Source organism: Erythrolamprus reginae, chromosome 1, assembly GCF_031021105.1.
Source record: "Erythrolamprus reginae isolate rEryReg1 chromosome 1, rEryReg1.hap1, whole genome shotgun sequence".
In the NCBI taxonomy this organism is placed as follows: domain Eukaryota; kingdom Metazoa; phylum Chordata; class Lepidosauria; order Squamata; family Dipsadidae; genus Erythrolamprus; species Erythrolamprus reginae.
Window position 1 is genome coordinate 188,090,954 of NC_091950.1, and position 14,027 is coordinate 188,104,980.

General features: G+C 41.7%; 1 protein-coding gene across 2 annotated transcripts in view; it reads right to left on the reverse strand.

Moving 5' to 3' along the window:
• Positions 1–4,714: 4,714 nt before the first annotated feature.
• The window catches only part of STK39 (serine/threonine kinase 39), a 180,901-nt gene continuing 171,588 nt past the window's right edge, over positions 4,715–14,027 (reverse strand). For both annotated transcript variants that reach the window (XM_070731720.1, XM_070731722.1), the window contains exons 17-18: positions 10,351–10,415; positions 4,715–6,232 (exon numbers count right to left, since the gene is read on the reverse strand). In XM_070731720.1, coding sequence (XP_070587821.1) covers positions 6,164–6,232; positions 10,351–10,415 — 134 coding nt within the window. In that variant the 3' untranslated portion in view covers positions 4,715–6,163. The remainder of the gene's footprint in view (positions 6,233–10,350; positions 10,416–14,027) is intronic.

The window sequence follows — 14,027 nt, forward strand, 5'->3', positions numbered from 1 at the left end:
CTTTACAACCAATCTTTACATATACAGCTGTAAAGCAAAGGAAAGCTAAGGTTTTAAGATAGTCAGCTTCAATTAGCGGCTGCCAGTCCCAATTATGATAATTAAACAAGAACTACCTGTATTTAATTTGACATCTACAATGTTTGCAAGATAAATTCTTACTTAGCAAATTGTGTCTAAGGAAGCTATTTATTTTTTCAATTTTTTTTATGCTGCCCTTCTTAGACTCAAGGTGGCTTACATGTTAGCAATACCTGTGCTGTGAGCCGTCCCGAGTCTACGGAGAGGGGCGTCATACAAATCTAACAAATAATAATAATAATAATAATAATAATAATAATAATAATAATAATACCACCACTTTTTAACAGAGCCAGGATATTTTCCCCACAATCTGGGTCCTCATTTTACCCACCTCGGAAGGATGGAAGGCTGAGTCAACCTTGAGCCGGTGATGAGATTTGAACCGCTGACCTGCAGATCCAGCAGTCAGCTTTAGTGGCCTGCAGTACAGCACTCTACCCACTACGCTACGTCGGAGAACTACAAGTTCTCTTTTTATATATACTGTCCCAATATATATATATTTAAAAAGGTGTTAATCTAGGCCTCAAGCCAGAGGCCTCAAGCCAGAGGTTTCAAGCCAGGGGTTTCAAGCCCAACCAGTGGCACCACAGAAGCAGTTTCTTCTTTATTAAGGATAATAAGCCTAATCTTCAGGCATAAGTGTCCTCCATGCTAGATGTTGTTGTTCTGTATAGTGAATAAGTGTGGTTTCACTCCTTCTAATTGATTGGGCATGGAACATTTAGCGTAGAACAGGGGTGTCAAACTCAAAGCATTGCGCATTCATCATGTGATGTATCGTGAATTTCCCCTTCACTAAAATGGTAGTGGGAGTGGGCGTGGCCAATACGTGATGCAATCGGCCTGTAGGCCACAAGTTTGACACCCCTGGCATAGAGCAGTGTTTCCCAACCTTGGCTACTTGAAGATATTCGGACTTCAACTCCCAGAATTCCCCAGCCAATGAATGCTGGCTGGGGAATTCTGGGAGTTGAAGTCCAGATATCTTCAAGTGGTCAAGGTTGGGAAAAACTGGCATAGAGGATAGCTTCACCGTAAGGAATGCAACTGGTCACGTAGTATCACACACTGGATAATGGCTAATTCAACACCCATGTTGTATCTGGGACACTCCTGCCAACTCCCAATTAAGTCAAGGGAAATCATAAGCTTTGTGAGTTTTGATCAGACAGCTTAATAGTGTGCTTCCTCTCCCGATAAATTAGCTCCTGACAGAAGCTCATTCACCAAATAAAGTTGGTACTAAATAGCAGCAATTGTAGTATTTTCATGGGCCTCTTAAGACAGATACAATAAATTAAGAGGGAATTTAATGGCAAGCATGCCAGAGGAGGGGAGACCAGAATCAAAAGCTCCCCTTTTCCTCCTGAATCAAAATTGCTGAAGGAAAAATATTTTTTTACAAAAATTGGCAAGCACCCATTTAAATCTTGATGATTTTTACCCAGGGGAAGAGCCTTCTCTGTGGCGGCCCCGGCCCTCTGCAACCAACTCCTTCCAGAGATTAGAATTGCCCCCACCCTCCTTGCCTTTCGTAAGCTGCTTAAAACCCACCTCTGCCGCCAGGCATGGGGGAATTGAGATACTCTTTCCCCTAGGCCTCTACAATTTTATGCATGGTATATCTGTATGTATGCTTGGTTTTTTATAATAATGGGTTTTTAACTGTTTTTAGTATTGGATTATTATTATATGCTGTTTTATTACTGTTGTTAGCCGCCCCGAGTCTGCGGAGAGGGGCGGCATATAAATCCAATAAATAAATAAAATAACTAACTAACTAACTAAATAAATAGATTTTTAAAGATCTAGAAATTTTGGCTATTTCCCCCCAATGTCTGGATATCAGGGCAAACAATTTCATGAGTAATATTTTATTCAACGTATGCAGGTAAACGTTTGAAAGTATTCACGCCATCATTAATACATGGCTGAGCATTAGGTACCACAATTTAATTTCAAAGGCAGTGCTGACTTTCCAATTGATATATTTCTCTCTGTCTTGGGGTATTAGCATGGCCTCGACTGTCAACAGTAGCTATATAAAGGAGTTCAGGTATCTAAATGACTGTTACTGGAAAATTACTGCACAAATACCGCAATTTAGAGAACTGTGAGCAGAGGGAGATAAATGTATTAATGCTGCAGTGGGGACTCACAAACTAGCAGATGCCTTTTTGTAAGGTTCCCATAAGATAAATGTGGCAATGATTCTCACATGAATTCTACCCAGCTAACAAGATAGTAAAGCGGGGGTGGGCGGATCAGAGGTGGAATTCTGCTCGTTTGGGGACTGACTGTGGGTGGGCCTGGCTGCCCAGCTGGATTTAATGCTGTCTTATTTAGCCATGTTTTTGTGGCTGGGCACATGTACAAAAGCTGCACGTACAAGTAAGGAGCATGCACGGGAGGTTGTGCACATGTGCAGAGGTGCGCACGCTCACATTTGCGAACTGGTAGGAAAAGTACAGTTAGTGAAAACCACCCCTGGAAAAATTGTTCAAACCCCTGGCAAAGGAGTCCGCTCAAACATTGGGAAAATTTCAGGGAGCATTTCAAGTTTGTAGCCAGTGGTTTTTATCAGTCCACAGAGAAAGAAATCAAACTTTTCCTGTTTAAAAAGAGTGTTTGCCCTCTGCACCCCTAATTTTTTCCCCTAATGTCACAAGTCAGACCCTCTCTGCTTAATTTGCAAAGTTAAGAGATGTTACAGTTTCTAACTCATGCCTTTTGAGTATTTCCTGACATTTATCGTGACATTATGACGCAATAAGCAGTGGCAGCAATTATTATAACTGCAAAGGCAAACGGAATGCACTTCTGAGGCTAGCTAGTTCAAGAAAACAACGTTTATTCAGGCAACTGCAAGCCTAGGCTAACAAGGAAAAAATGGTAGATTTATATTAGCTGTACAGTAGTCCCTCGCTATACCGCGCTTCACCTACTGCGGCTTCACTTCATCGCGGGTTTCTGAGGAAGTCGATCGGCAGATTTAAACAGCCTGCCGAACTCGATCGGCAGGTTTTGAAAAATATATATATATATCTAAAATTGTAAATACTGTATTTAAATACTGTATCTAAAATAAATACTGTGTGGGAAGGGTTTATAAACACTTAAAACAATGAAAACTTACCAAACAATTACAATATAAATACTTAAATCAGTACTATCAGTCGGTAAATTCCCCATCGCGGATTTCACCTATCGCGGCCAGGTCTGGAACATAACACCAGCGATAGGTGAGGGACTACTGTATTTCTATAGTTGTCAAATGCATGTGGTCAATAGGAAGTGTCTATTTCTCCCGTCTGCTGAACTGTCAAGTATCAGCCAATAGGAAAATAACCGCTAGTTGCTAGGCAGGAAACAACCAATGAGAAAGTAGCTATTAGTTACTAGGAGAAACTACATCTCCTCAGGATAAAGCACCAATAACGATGTTTTGGAAGGCTCAAAAGGAGTGTCTTAAGAGCTCTTTAAGTGAAGCATCCTGTAACCCAGGAAACAATGAACTAAGAAGGGCATTAATCCAGATCAAAAGACATCTGAACCGATCTCAAAACTTTGACAGACTGGTAAAGAGGAAAATGATCTTTAAAGTAACTTAGCCCCAAATGGTTTCAAAGCTTTTAGGGTTACAATGAGCACAGTAGGCCTGGCAACAAACCAATTAGGGTCATTTTTTTTTTTAATTCATTCAATCAATCAATTTTTATGCTGCCCCTCAGGGCGGCTTATAACATGTTAACAATAGCACTTTTTAACGGAGCCAGTATATTGCCCCCACAATCCGGGTCCTTATTTTAGGATGGAAGGCTGAGTCAATCTTGAGACGGTGATGAGATTTGAACTGCTGACCTACAGATCTACAGCCAGCTTCAGTGGCCTGCAGTACAGCACTCTACCTGCTGCGCCACCCTGGCTCTTCACCCAGCACCATATAATTGTCAAAGGCACAGCAGTACATGTATGTCATTATAATGATAAACGGTTCATACGTAAGATATAACATGGTCCATTTCAATTTGGCTTAGCATGTTAATTCATAAGCCATACATCCTGGTTTATTCTTAAGTCACTCATGCCAAAATCACCTCCTGTTTGCATTACTGCAACACCTCTCTACATGGGGCTGCCCTTGAAGACCATCCAGGACTTGCGATTGGTCCAGAATGCAGTAGCACATGCAGTTTTGGGTATCTTGCAGTTCACCTGATCAACTGCACGACTACGTTCACTTGCTTTGAGCAACTATATTAACAGGGATTGTAACTGAATGTGGGTGGAGACGCTTCCATCAAACTCAACCACTGGAAATTATTTATAGGTTCCTTGGCAACACAGAACAGAAGCACTTTACTATTTTTTTCTTTTGCAGGACTGTTTTTTCACCTTTCCAAAGTAGCCTGGGATTTCATGGTGGTCTCCTATCAAAATATTAATCAGATTTAAATTCCTACAGTTTTTTCAAGATTGGCTCAAATAAAAAGAATTACAGAAAGAGCAAAGAAACTGACCTTTGTGTTTCAATCCAGGGATGGCTAGTAGTTAAAATATGAGAAAATAAGGAGAGAATAATTGAAAGTAAATCTAGATTCAGCATGAAAGAAAAGTCAGCAATCTATTTGTGCAATACACCTTTATTTTCCTTTACCTCTGCAGTCAGTCTTTAAGTAATCATTGTGTAAACAACAGAATGGAATGAAATTACATTGAATTGTATGCCAATGGTCTAGAACACCTCAAACATTAATGACAAGGTATTATAAATAACTTTTAAATAACACATTTGCCATTTTTCCCTTAGGTTAGAGAGCTGCCATTTACCTAAACTTAGCAAGGAATTGGTTTTATGTGGGACATCCAGTAAGTCCACGCCTTTGAAAATGTATCAGACTGAAATCTCATTCCAAGATCACTAATTCCAAAATATCTATGCCACAGATTAAGCTTATGACTACTTTGGTCAGAAATGTTTAAATATTATGTAACACCTTCTTCTTGTTTCATTGTCTTGATTTTCGTTCACCACTTAAATCATTGCACAAAGCCCTTTCTTATTATTTGCACTCCACCTGGATGTTCTGCAGAATTTCAAGTAAAGCTCAGATTCTCTTCAAGTTTTATTATTATGAAACAATTCCTATCTCTTAATTATAAACCAAATCCATGACAGGTAAAACAAAGGCATTTTAGCTTAATGGCAACTGTTTACACGGTTCAGCTTATAGATTCCCCCAACAAAGTAGGCCATAATTTATTTGTCTTTTGCGTCTCTTTTGAGAATAATTCATTCTCATGACTCAGAGAACTGAAGCACGGTGTGTGTGTCTAAAAATGAGATGAGCTTGGTTTAGCATAGGTTCAGGCACAATCTTAGAACGTTAATATTTGCAAGGCACCTCCCACGCCACTGACAATCCAATGAGGGATGCTTAAAGGAACACACAAACCAAACAAAACCCAAAACTAATGCCTACATCAGTTCAAAACTAGGGATTGTGACCAGTTCAAAACTAGGGATTGTGACAAATACTTCAAAGATAAATCTCCACGTCCCTTTAAATAAACATAATTTAACTGCAACTAGCACATAAATCATGAAAGGGGGGGGGGGTTAAAGGGGGGGAATTCACAGTTGGTTTTAAATCAGGAATTCAAGTTTGGCTAATAAACCCTATCGTTTGTAATCACGTTCATTCTACATAACAACCAACGAATCAGAACTGTCCACTAAATAATGACTGTTTTGTTTGAATTGGAGAAGAAATAGCTCTGGCAGCAGATTCTTTTTTGTAACCAATGGATACAGCCACTCGAGTGCATTTCCGATCCGTCTTGTCAGGGGAATCCATCCCAACTGCTGAAGCAGCACTGAGGGGCTTCTGGAATGTTAGCAACGAGTGGTGGAGCGGTGGGGCTTTCGCTTGTCCCAACTTGGTGAGGTGCTACTGGATGAAGCGGAAACTCCGTGTGTGGTGCTTGAAAAATTTCCTTCACAATGTAAAGCTGGCCTCTTCGCAATCACACCCTTTTGCTGGGGGAGGGAGGGGGAGGGTCAGGTGCTTTGGCATCAGCTGACGCTTAACTGGGCAAACCCAATCAGTTTTACCTCGTCGGGGATTTCGTCACAACCAGAAGCCTGAAAAACACAATGCCAAAGGAACAGAGTTAGAGGTGCTTACAAGTGGTTTTCAACCTTTCTAATGCCGCGATGCCTTAATACTCATATATTGTGGTGACCCCCAACCATAAGTCTAGTGTTAATTCTCCCAAACAGAGCTTTAAGCTGATTGGCAGGAAGGTCAGAGGGACACCCCCCACTGAAAACATCGGATTGGTCAGATTGTAAAAATATGTTCCAAGGCGCCAGTATAGAAGCTTTAGTTCCTAACACCATGGAAAATTTGTCTTTTCCCATGGTCTTAGGCGACCCCTGTGAAACGATCATTCGACCACCCCAAGGTATCCCGACCCCCAGGTTGAGAACCACTGACTGAGAAGCTGGGAGAGAGAATAATTCTTCCTCTTCCTTCCTCTCCTTCCTTCCTTCCTCCCTTCTCCTTCCTTCCTTCCCTCTCCTTCCTTCCTTCCTTCCTCCCCTCTCCCTTCCTTCCCTCTCCTTCCTTCCTTCCCTCTCCTTCCTTCCTTCCTCCCCTCTCCTTCCTTCTTTACAAATAATTGAAAGTGGTGTGCATATCCAACATGCTTTCCTCCTCATATTTTCCCCACAATAACAACCCTACAAGGTGAATTGGGTTGAGAGGGATTGACTGTCCCAAGGTCACCCAACTGGCTTTCATGCCTAAGGCCTGACTTGAATCCATGGGTCTTTTGCTTTCTAGCCTGGTGCTTTAAAATTATATTTCATTTATGCAGGCAAAATATTCAGCCAGGAAGCCTTGAACATGGCAGTTAGAAGATTTAATCTTCTGCCTTTTCAACTCTTCCTCTCTTCCTGCACTATTACTTGATATCACCATTGCAAAAGGGAGGTTTACCTTGTGATAGAAGGTAAACCATTGCAAAAGGGAGGTTTACCTTGTGATAGAAGCAATTCAGCTTTTAATATAAACGAATAGTCCTTTGGCTGTTGCCTAAAAGGGTGATTCAAATGCTATATGCAGGTCTGGTATTACTGTATTAAATTTACTGGAGTTGTCTATGTGTTTTAAATGACTAGACAATTCATGCAAATTTATACTGTATGTAATTATTCAGAGTGAGATAGCAGAATTCAATGAAACTAACTCCCATGTAAACCAGTAACTTTAACTTCAAATATCTTGAACTGGCCTGAACCAACTTGCTACTGAATACAATGAGATAATCAGTGTAGCTGATTATTGTTAACTAAAGTTTTCATAAAGTTATTGACAGAGTTTTCAATCAATATTACTAATTACACCAACAGTCTAAGCATGTACACTTTCTATTTAAAGCAGTCTACATTTCAAAAAATAGTCTTCAGATTGACACCATTATGAAGAAGGCAAATTTGCTACATATGCCATTAATCATGCATTGACAATTGTTTTAGGAGTAGCCGTAATTATGCTCTTAAACATTACTGTAAAAAATACACTATAGGCAACAAAGAAGGTTCGGTGCACTGAACTCGACTCCTAGAGCCTTTTAAATAAATAATACAACCCAACATTCATGAAGATGTGCATCCATAGATCAATTTTGCTGACGTGGTCACAAGTCATGTCTACATAGCTGAGGCATCACTTTATAAGGAAACTATTTTAGAGAAAGTTGTCAATGAAGAAGCTTCACATTTTGCCACTGATTGCAGCAGGTGCTTTTACGGCTGGAGAGCCTAAATTAATACCTTTTATTTCCAAAATTGCATAACATTTTCCGGTTAATTGGTGGATTTCAAAGTACTCAACACAGGTTCATTTGGAAAAGCTCATTCTTCCATATTAGTGGGGATTACTAACAATCTAACACTGCTGATAGCAAAAAAATGTGTGTGGGGGTTTTGTTGCTAAGTATAAACTACATTTCATCTGTAGAACTCAAAACACTCTATAGATAGCATGGAGAATCTCTCTCCATGGAACCAGTCCCTGGTGCCCAAAAGGCTGCAGGCTACTGATGTACAATATACCATTTTCTATGGTTGACCAATTGCAAAGATCGTGCCAAATAGAGAATTTATAAGCCACTTTAGCTACTGAAAAAATTAGTTCTTCAGACTTAAACATGATTGTAATGGTAGCTTAACAGAACTGTTTCTAAATCATGACTTGGAGGGGCAGCAGTTGAAGAACCTAAACGTGCTATACATTATTATTCTGACACAGTGATTACATTGTTTCCTAGTCCAATTATAAAACTGACATTCCACTTAGTTATAATTACTGCCGGTTGATCTCTTTGATGGCACCTTTCTTGAACGGCTTAGCAACTGTTCACAATACAGACATGTATGGAGTCCCTGCAGATTTTACTCTGCAAATTAGAGCTGACTACAGGGGGCGGTGCCTATCTCCATTGCAAGGGCAGTTGAGCCAGCGCTGTCTAGAGACATTTCTGCGGTTATGTAGTCAACGTGAGGTCACAGAGCACACCGGCATATCTACACATTAATCCTTTACTATACAGGTAGACTGGCTAATAACCATTTGTTTAGAAACCAATTGGAGCTACAAAGGTACTGAAAAAATTGGCTCACAACTAGTCCTCATACTTACAACCATTGCAAATGTCCCCATGGTCATGTGATCAACATTTGGGAACTTGGAAACCATCAATTGGAGTCATGGAGTCACGATCTGAGACCTTTCTAGCCAGCTTCTGACAGGCAAAGTCCGTGGGAGAAGCCGGGAATGGTGATCCGCTTTCACTTGAATCATCACAAAAAATATTACAGTGTTCCCTCGATTTTCGCGGGGGATGTGTTCCGAGACCGCCCGCGAAAGTCGAATTTCCGCAAAGTAGAGATGCGGAAGTAAATACACTATTTTTGGCTATGAACAGTATCACAAGCCTTCCCTTAACACTTTAAACCCCTATACTGCAATTTCTCATTCCCTTAGCAACCATTTAGATTATTACTCACCATGTTTATTTATTAAAGTTTATTAAAAAAATATTTATTAAAGGTAGATGAAAGTTTGGCGGTGACATATGACGTCATCGGGCGGGGAAAACCGTGGTACAAGGGGAAAAAACCGCAAAGTATTTTTTAATTAATATTTTTGAAAAACTGTGGTATAGCCTTTTCGTGAAGTTCGAACCCACGAAAATTGAGGGACCACTGTACACTTTTCTTTAAAAGGGGAGCCCAATATAAATGTTTTAAACAATAATAAAACAAGGGTTTTCTTTAACAATGGGGAATAATAGTAGGGAAGATAAGTTGCTCAATCAGGATGTTTTAATTTCATATGGAAATATCTGACTTGGTGGTGGGTTCCAACAGCCCAACTGGAAGTTCACTTCTTAATTTCTGGTAGGCCCACTGGGCTATTTTTCACTATCCACATGCTCCTGAGGCTTTCCTGAAACCTGGGGAGGGCAACAAACGGCCCTACAGGAAGCCTGGAGGCTTCAGTGAGGCATGTGGTCATGCATTGGGGGGCAGCCCAGGGGGATTGTGCACATGGTGAGGGCATTGCATTATGGGTGTGGGCACATGTGCATGCGCTATTGCGGCATGTGCACACCCTTTTGACACCCAAGCAAAACAGGGTTCACCATCCTATAGCATGGCTATTGTTATTGCCTTCTGGACTTCAGGAAATACATCATGATTTCCACAATTCCCAAACAGTAAGCTATTTACCCAGAAAAATGCAAACTTCACGCCAGATGCCCAAGCTTAGTTTTACTGTCTCCTTAAGAAATAAATTACTGTAGGTTCAGGGATTCAACTAACACAAATCAAAAAGTCTTACCACCGTCATCCAATACATGGGAGGCACCGAGAGATACAAGGACACAAGATATATGTCAGGGTTTGTCAGATCACCAGAGATTGATAGAGGAGTGCAGGCTCTTTTTTCCCTTTCTGATAAATTATGATTTCCAGCAAGTGAAATTTTTAAAAAAGCTACAAAGGCTGTTTTCTGCTTTCTAACTTCATTTTGCATACACTAATCAAATGCTTAAAGGTCAGCATTCAGTTAAAAGAGAGAGAAAAAAAGTAATAAAGGCCAGAAATGAAGAAAGTATCTTGCTCAAAAAGATCCGTAATTATTTCCTATTTACTTACATTATTTCACCTCCAATGGTATTTTTACTTACCAGTTTAAAGGTTAAAGTTTTCAAGGCTCTGGGGTCATCGACTATTTTTTGTAAATTAGCAGCAACTGGGGAAAACAAAGCATGAAAAACATGGAGTACACACCAGGTGATACAAAGTTCAGTTAATAAATAGAAGGCATTTAAATACACAGAGCAGAAAGAGGCATTTTGCATGAGACATTTATAAAAGGAGGCATTCAGACTGAAGTCAAGGTTAACATAATTTTTTCTTACCTAGAATAAAAAAATAATAATAATGTAATATTTTAGGAGTACGTTCATCAGGGTTACTCCTTGTTGGGCTTCATAAAGAGAAAGTTGAAAAATAGTATGTCTGGTGCTATGTCTTTAATTTTACATTTATATTCACTTGAATGAGCATAGCCACTCAATAGCTAATGTTACCATGCATAATCTATTGCTAAATCTATTATTTATCGCTTTCATGAATAGGCCACAAAATCAGCATCCTCTGTACAACACATAAAAGTCAAGAATATTGAATATGATCTAATTTTCATTGTAAGTACTGGAAGTGGAAGAACTTCTGCTGTTGCTACACCATCATTTCCAGAATGGGGAATCCTGTATACCAAAATTACCTAAATGTAAAATAAGATCCTTCAGTTCTATTCTGCCCTTCCTGCTTTCAAGTATTGAGCTCATTGGAGGATTTGGGGCAAGGTCAGAGTCTTGAGGACAAATGATACCTCCTTCGAATCCAGTTCCTTGTAGTGGTTTCATGGATACACATCAATGCAGGTTTTATGGGTAACTGAAGAAGGCACAGGTAATCTTAAATTTACAACAATAGAGACTGGAGCTTCACTAAACGACTTGTGTCCAATTGTCTGATCTTTATGGTTGTGGTCACACAATCATTAACTGAATCCAGAATCTCTCCCATTAACTTTGCTAATCTGAAACCAGCTGGAAGTCTGTAAATGGTGACCACCTAACACAGTTGATGCGGCCTGTTTTCAAGGCTTTTTTCAGCCCATTTTTGAGGCTTTGTTTGGCTCATTTTTGAGATTTGTATTTATTTATTTTTCCCATTTATTTTGGAAAAAACAGGCTGAAGAAAAAGCTTCAAAAAGAGGTTGAAAAAAGCCACGAAAATGAGCTGAAAATAACCTCAAAAGTGGGCCGAAAAAACCCTTAAAAATGGACTGGGTAAAAAAGCCTCACAGACAGGTTTAAAAAAAGCCTCGAAAATGGGCAGGAAAAAGGCTGGAAAAGGCCCTAAAAGGGGGCACACAGGGGCCAAAAACTTGTTATTTTCTAAATTTTTGTGCGTCTTATAGTCTGAAAAATATGGTAGGTATTAAATCTGTGCTTGGAAGTATACCATAATTGGTTGGAGGACAGCCAATGGATTGAAACCATATACGGTAATAACAACTGAAATGTTTTTTCTCCGGTTCTCAAAATGAATACAATTGGATGGAAGACCCGTTGTACCTACCTGAACGGTCTTCTCGATGCACTGGAAGGAGAGTCCAACATGGGTAATTAACCAATCCTATTGGTAGAGACTGAGTTATAATTAGCATAAAATTAGCTACCGCCCCCTTACTGCTCCCATGAGCCCCAGTTTTAAAAACGAGGAAAAGGTGTAAGAGGATAACCAAATTTTATTAATACAATTAACTGTAACTTCCCATCTCCGACGTCTCTGAACTTCAACTAGTCGGGTGGGTTTGGACTCTCCTTCCAGTGCATCGAGAAGACCGTTCAGGTAGGTACAACGGGTCTTCTCCACTGCATCTGGAAGGAGAGTCCAACATGGGATATACCAAAGATTTACTGCCCATGGGAGGGAGAAGGTCTGGACTGGGACGTTGGAGATGCACACACTTTCTGTAGCACCCGTCTACCAAACGCTGCCTCAGCAGACGCCAATGAGTCCAACTTGTAGTGCTTGATAAATGTCGTAGGTGCCGCCCAGGTAGCAGCTCTGCAAATGTCCTCTATAGAGGCCTGTGTCGTCCAGGCCGCCGATGTGGCTGCACTTCTGGTTGAATGAGCTGTTAAGCCCTGCGGAGGGTCGTGGCCTCCCGCTCTGTAGGCTTCCATGATGCATTCCTTTAGCCAACGGCTTATCGATTTGGAAGATAGTCCAAGTCCCATCCTGTGTTGTGCAAAGGAAACAAACAAGGTTTCTGACTTCCTGAATTCTGCAGTTCTCCTGATATAAATCTTTATAGCTCGCCGTACATCGACCTTATGCCATCTTAATTCGGATGGATGGTCTCCATGTGCGCAGAAGTCCGGTAATATAAGTTCCTGTTTCCTGTGAAATAGAGTATTCACCTTGGGAACAAACGACGGATCCAAACGGAGCACCACTCTGTCCGGGTAAAATATACATAAGTCCGGTCTCACTGAGAGTGCTGAAATCTCTGACACCCTGCGTGCCGATGTGACCGCTACTAAGAAGGCTGTCTTCAAGGAAAGGAGCCTAAGTGGGATTGATCTCAAAGGCTCAAAAGGTGGTTTTGTCAAGGCCTTGAGTACGAGTGATAGGTCCCAAGAGGGAAATCTGCGTACCGGTGGTGTATGTGAGTTTGAGGCTCCCCGTATAAAGTCTCTTACCCACGCATGGTGAGCTAGCGAACGAGCCTCTGGTATTTGAATCATGGTAGAAAGTGCTGCCACCTGTCTCCTCAACGTGTTAGGGGCTAGACCCCGGTCTATTCCTGCTTGCAGGAATTCCAGCACCGTAATTACCGATGCTCCCGTGGGATTCTTGCCCTCCTTGTCACAAAAGGTGCAGAAGGCCGCCCATGTGGCCTGGTATATCCTGGAGGTCGAGGGACGTCGAGCAGCCTGAATGGTATCGATGACCTTCTCCGGCAGGTCTTGATGTCTCAACCTGTGCCTTTCAAGTGCCAGACGGTTAGTTGTAGCCACTGAGGATCCGGGTGTAACAGGTTCCCCTGGCTGAGAGTGACGATGTTGTCTGGCATCCTCCACGGTGGTTCTAATGACAGAGCCATCAGGTCGGCAAACCACGGCCGACGTGGCCAGTGTGGCGCCACCATCAGGACCTCTGCCCTTTCCTGGAGAATCTTTTCTATGACCCTTGGTATCAGGTTCACTGGGGGAAATGCGTATAGTAGTCCTGTCGGCCAAGCTGACCGTAGGGCATTGACCCCTTCTGATCTCGGTTCCGGGAAACGTGAATAGAACCTTGGGGTCTGCGCATTTCGGTGAGTGGCGAACAGGTCCACAGATGGAGTCCCAAACCTGTGCGATATCTGTTGAAAAAGGGCCGGATCCAGCCTCCACTCCGATGGGTCTAGTGTAGCCCTGCTGAGCCAGTCCGCCTGGGTGTTGGTGGTCCCGGCTATGTGCTCTGCGGACAAGGACGCTAGGTGAAGTTCGGCCCAATTGAAAAGTTTCGCCGTCTCGTCCATGAGGCGGCGCGACCTGGTACCCCCTTGATGGTTCAAGTGGGCTCTGGTCGCCACATTGTCCGTAAGCACTAGTATGTGTTTGTCCTGGACAATAGCTTGGAAGGCTTGGAGCGCCAGGAAGACCGCTCTGAGTTCGAGGAAGTTGATGTTTATAGGTGTCAATTCCTCTACCGACCACTTGCCCTGCGCCATGTGGGGGCCGATGTGAGCTCCCCAACCGTAAAGGCTGGCATCTGTAGTGAGGATCATCTTGTCTTG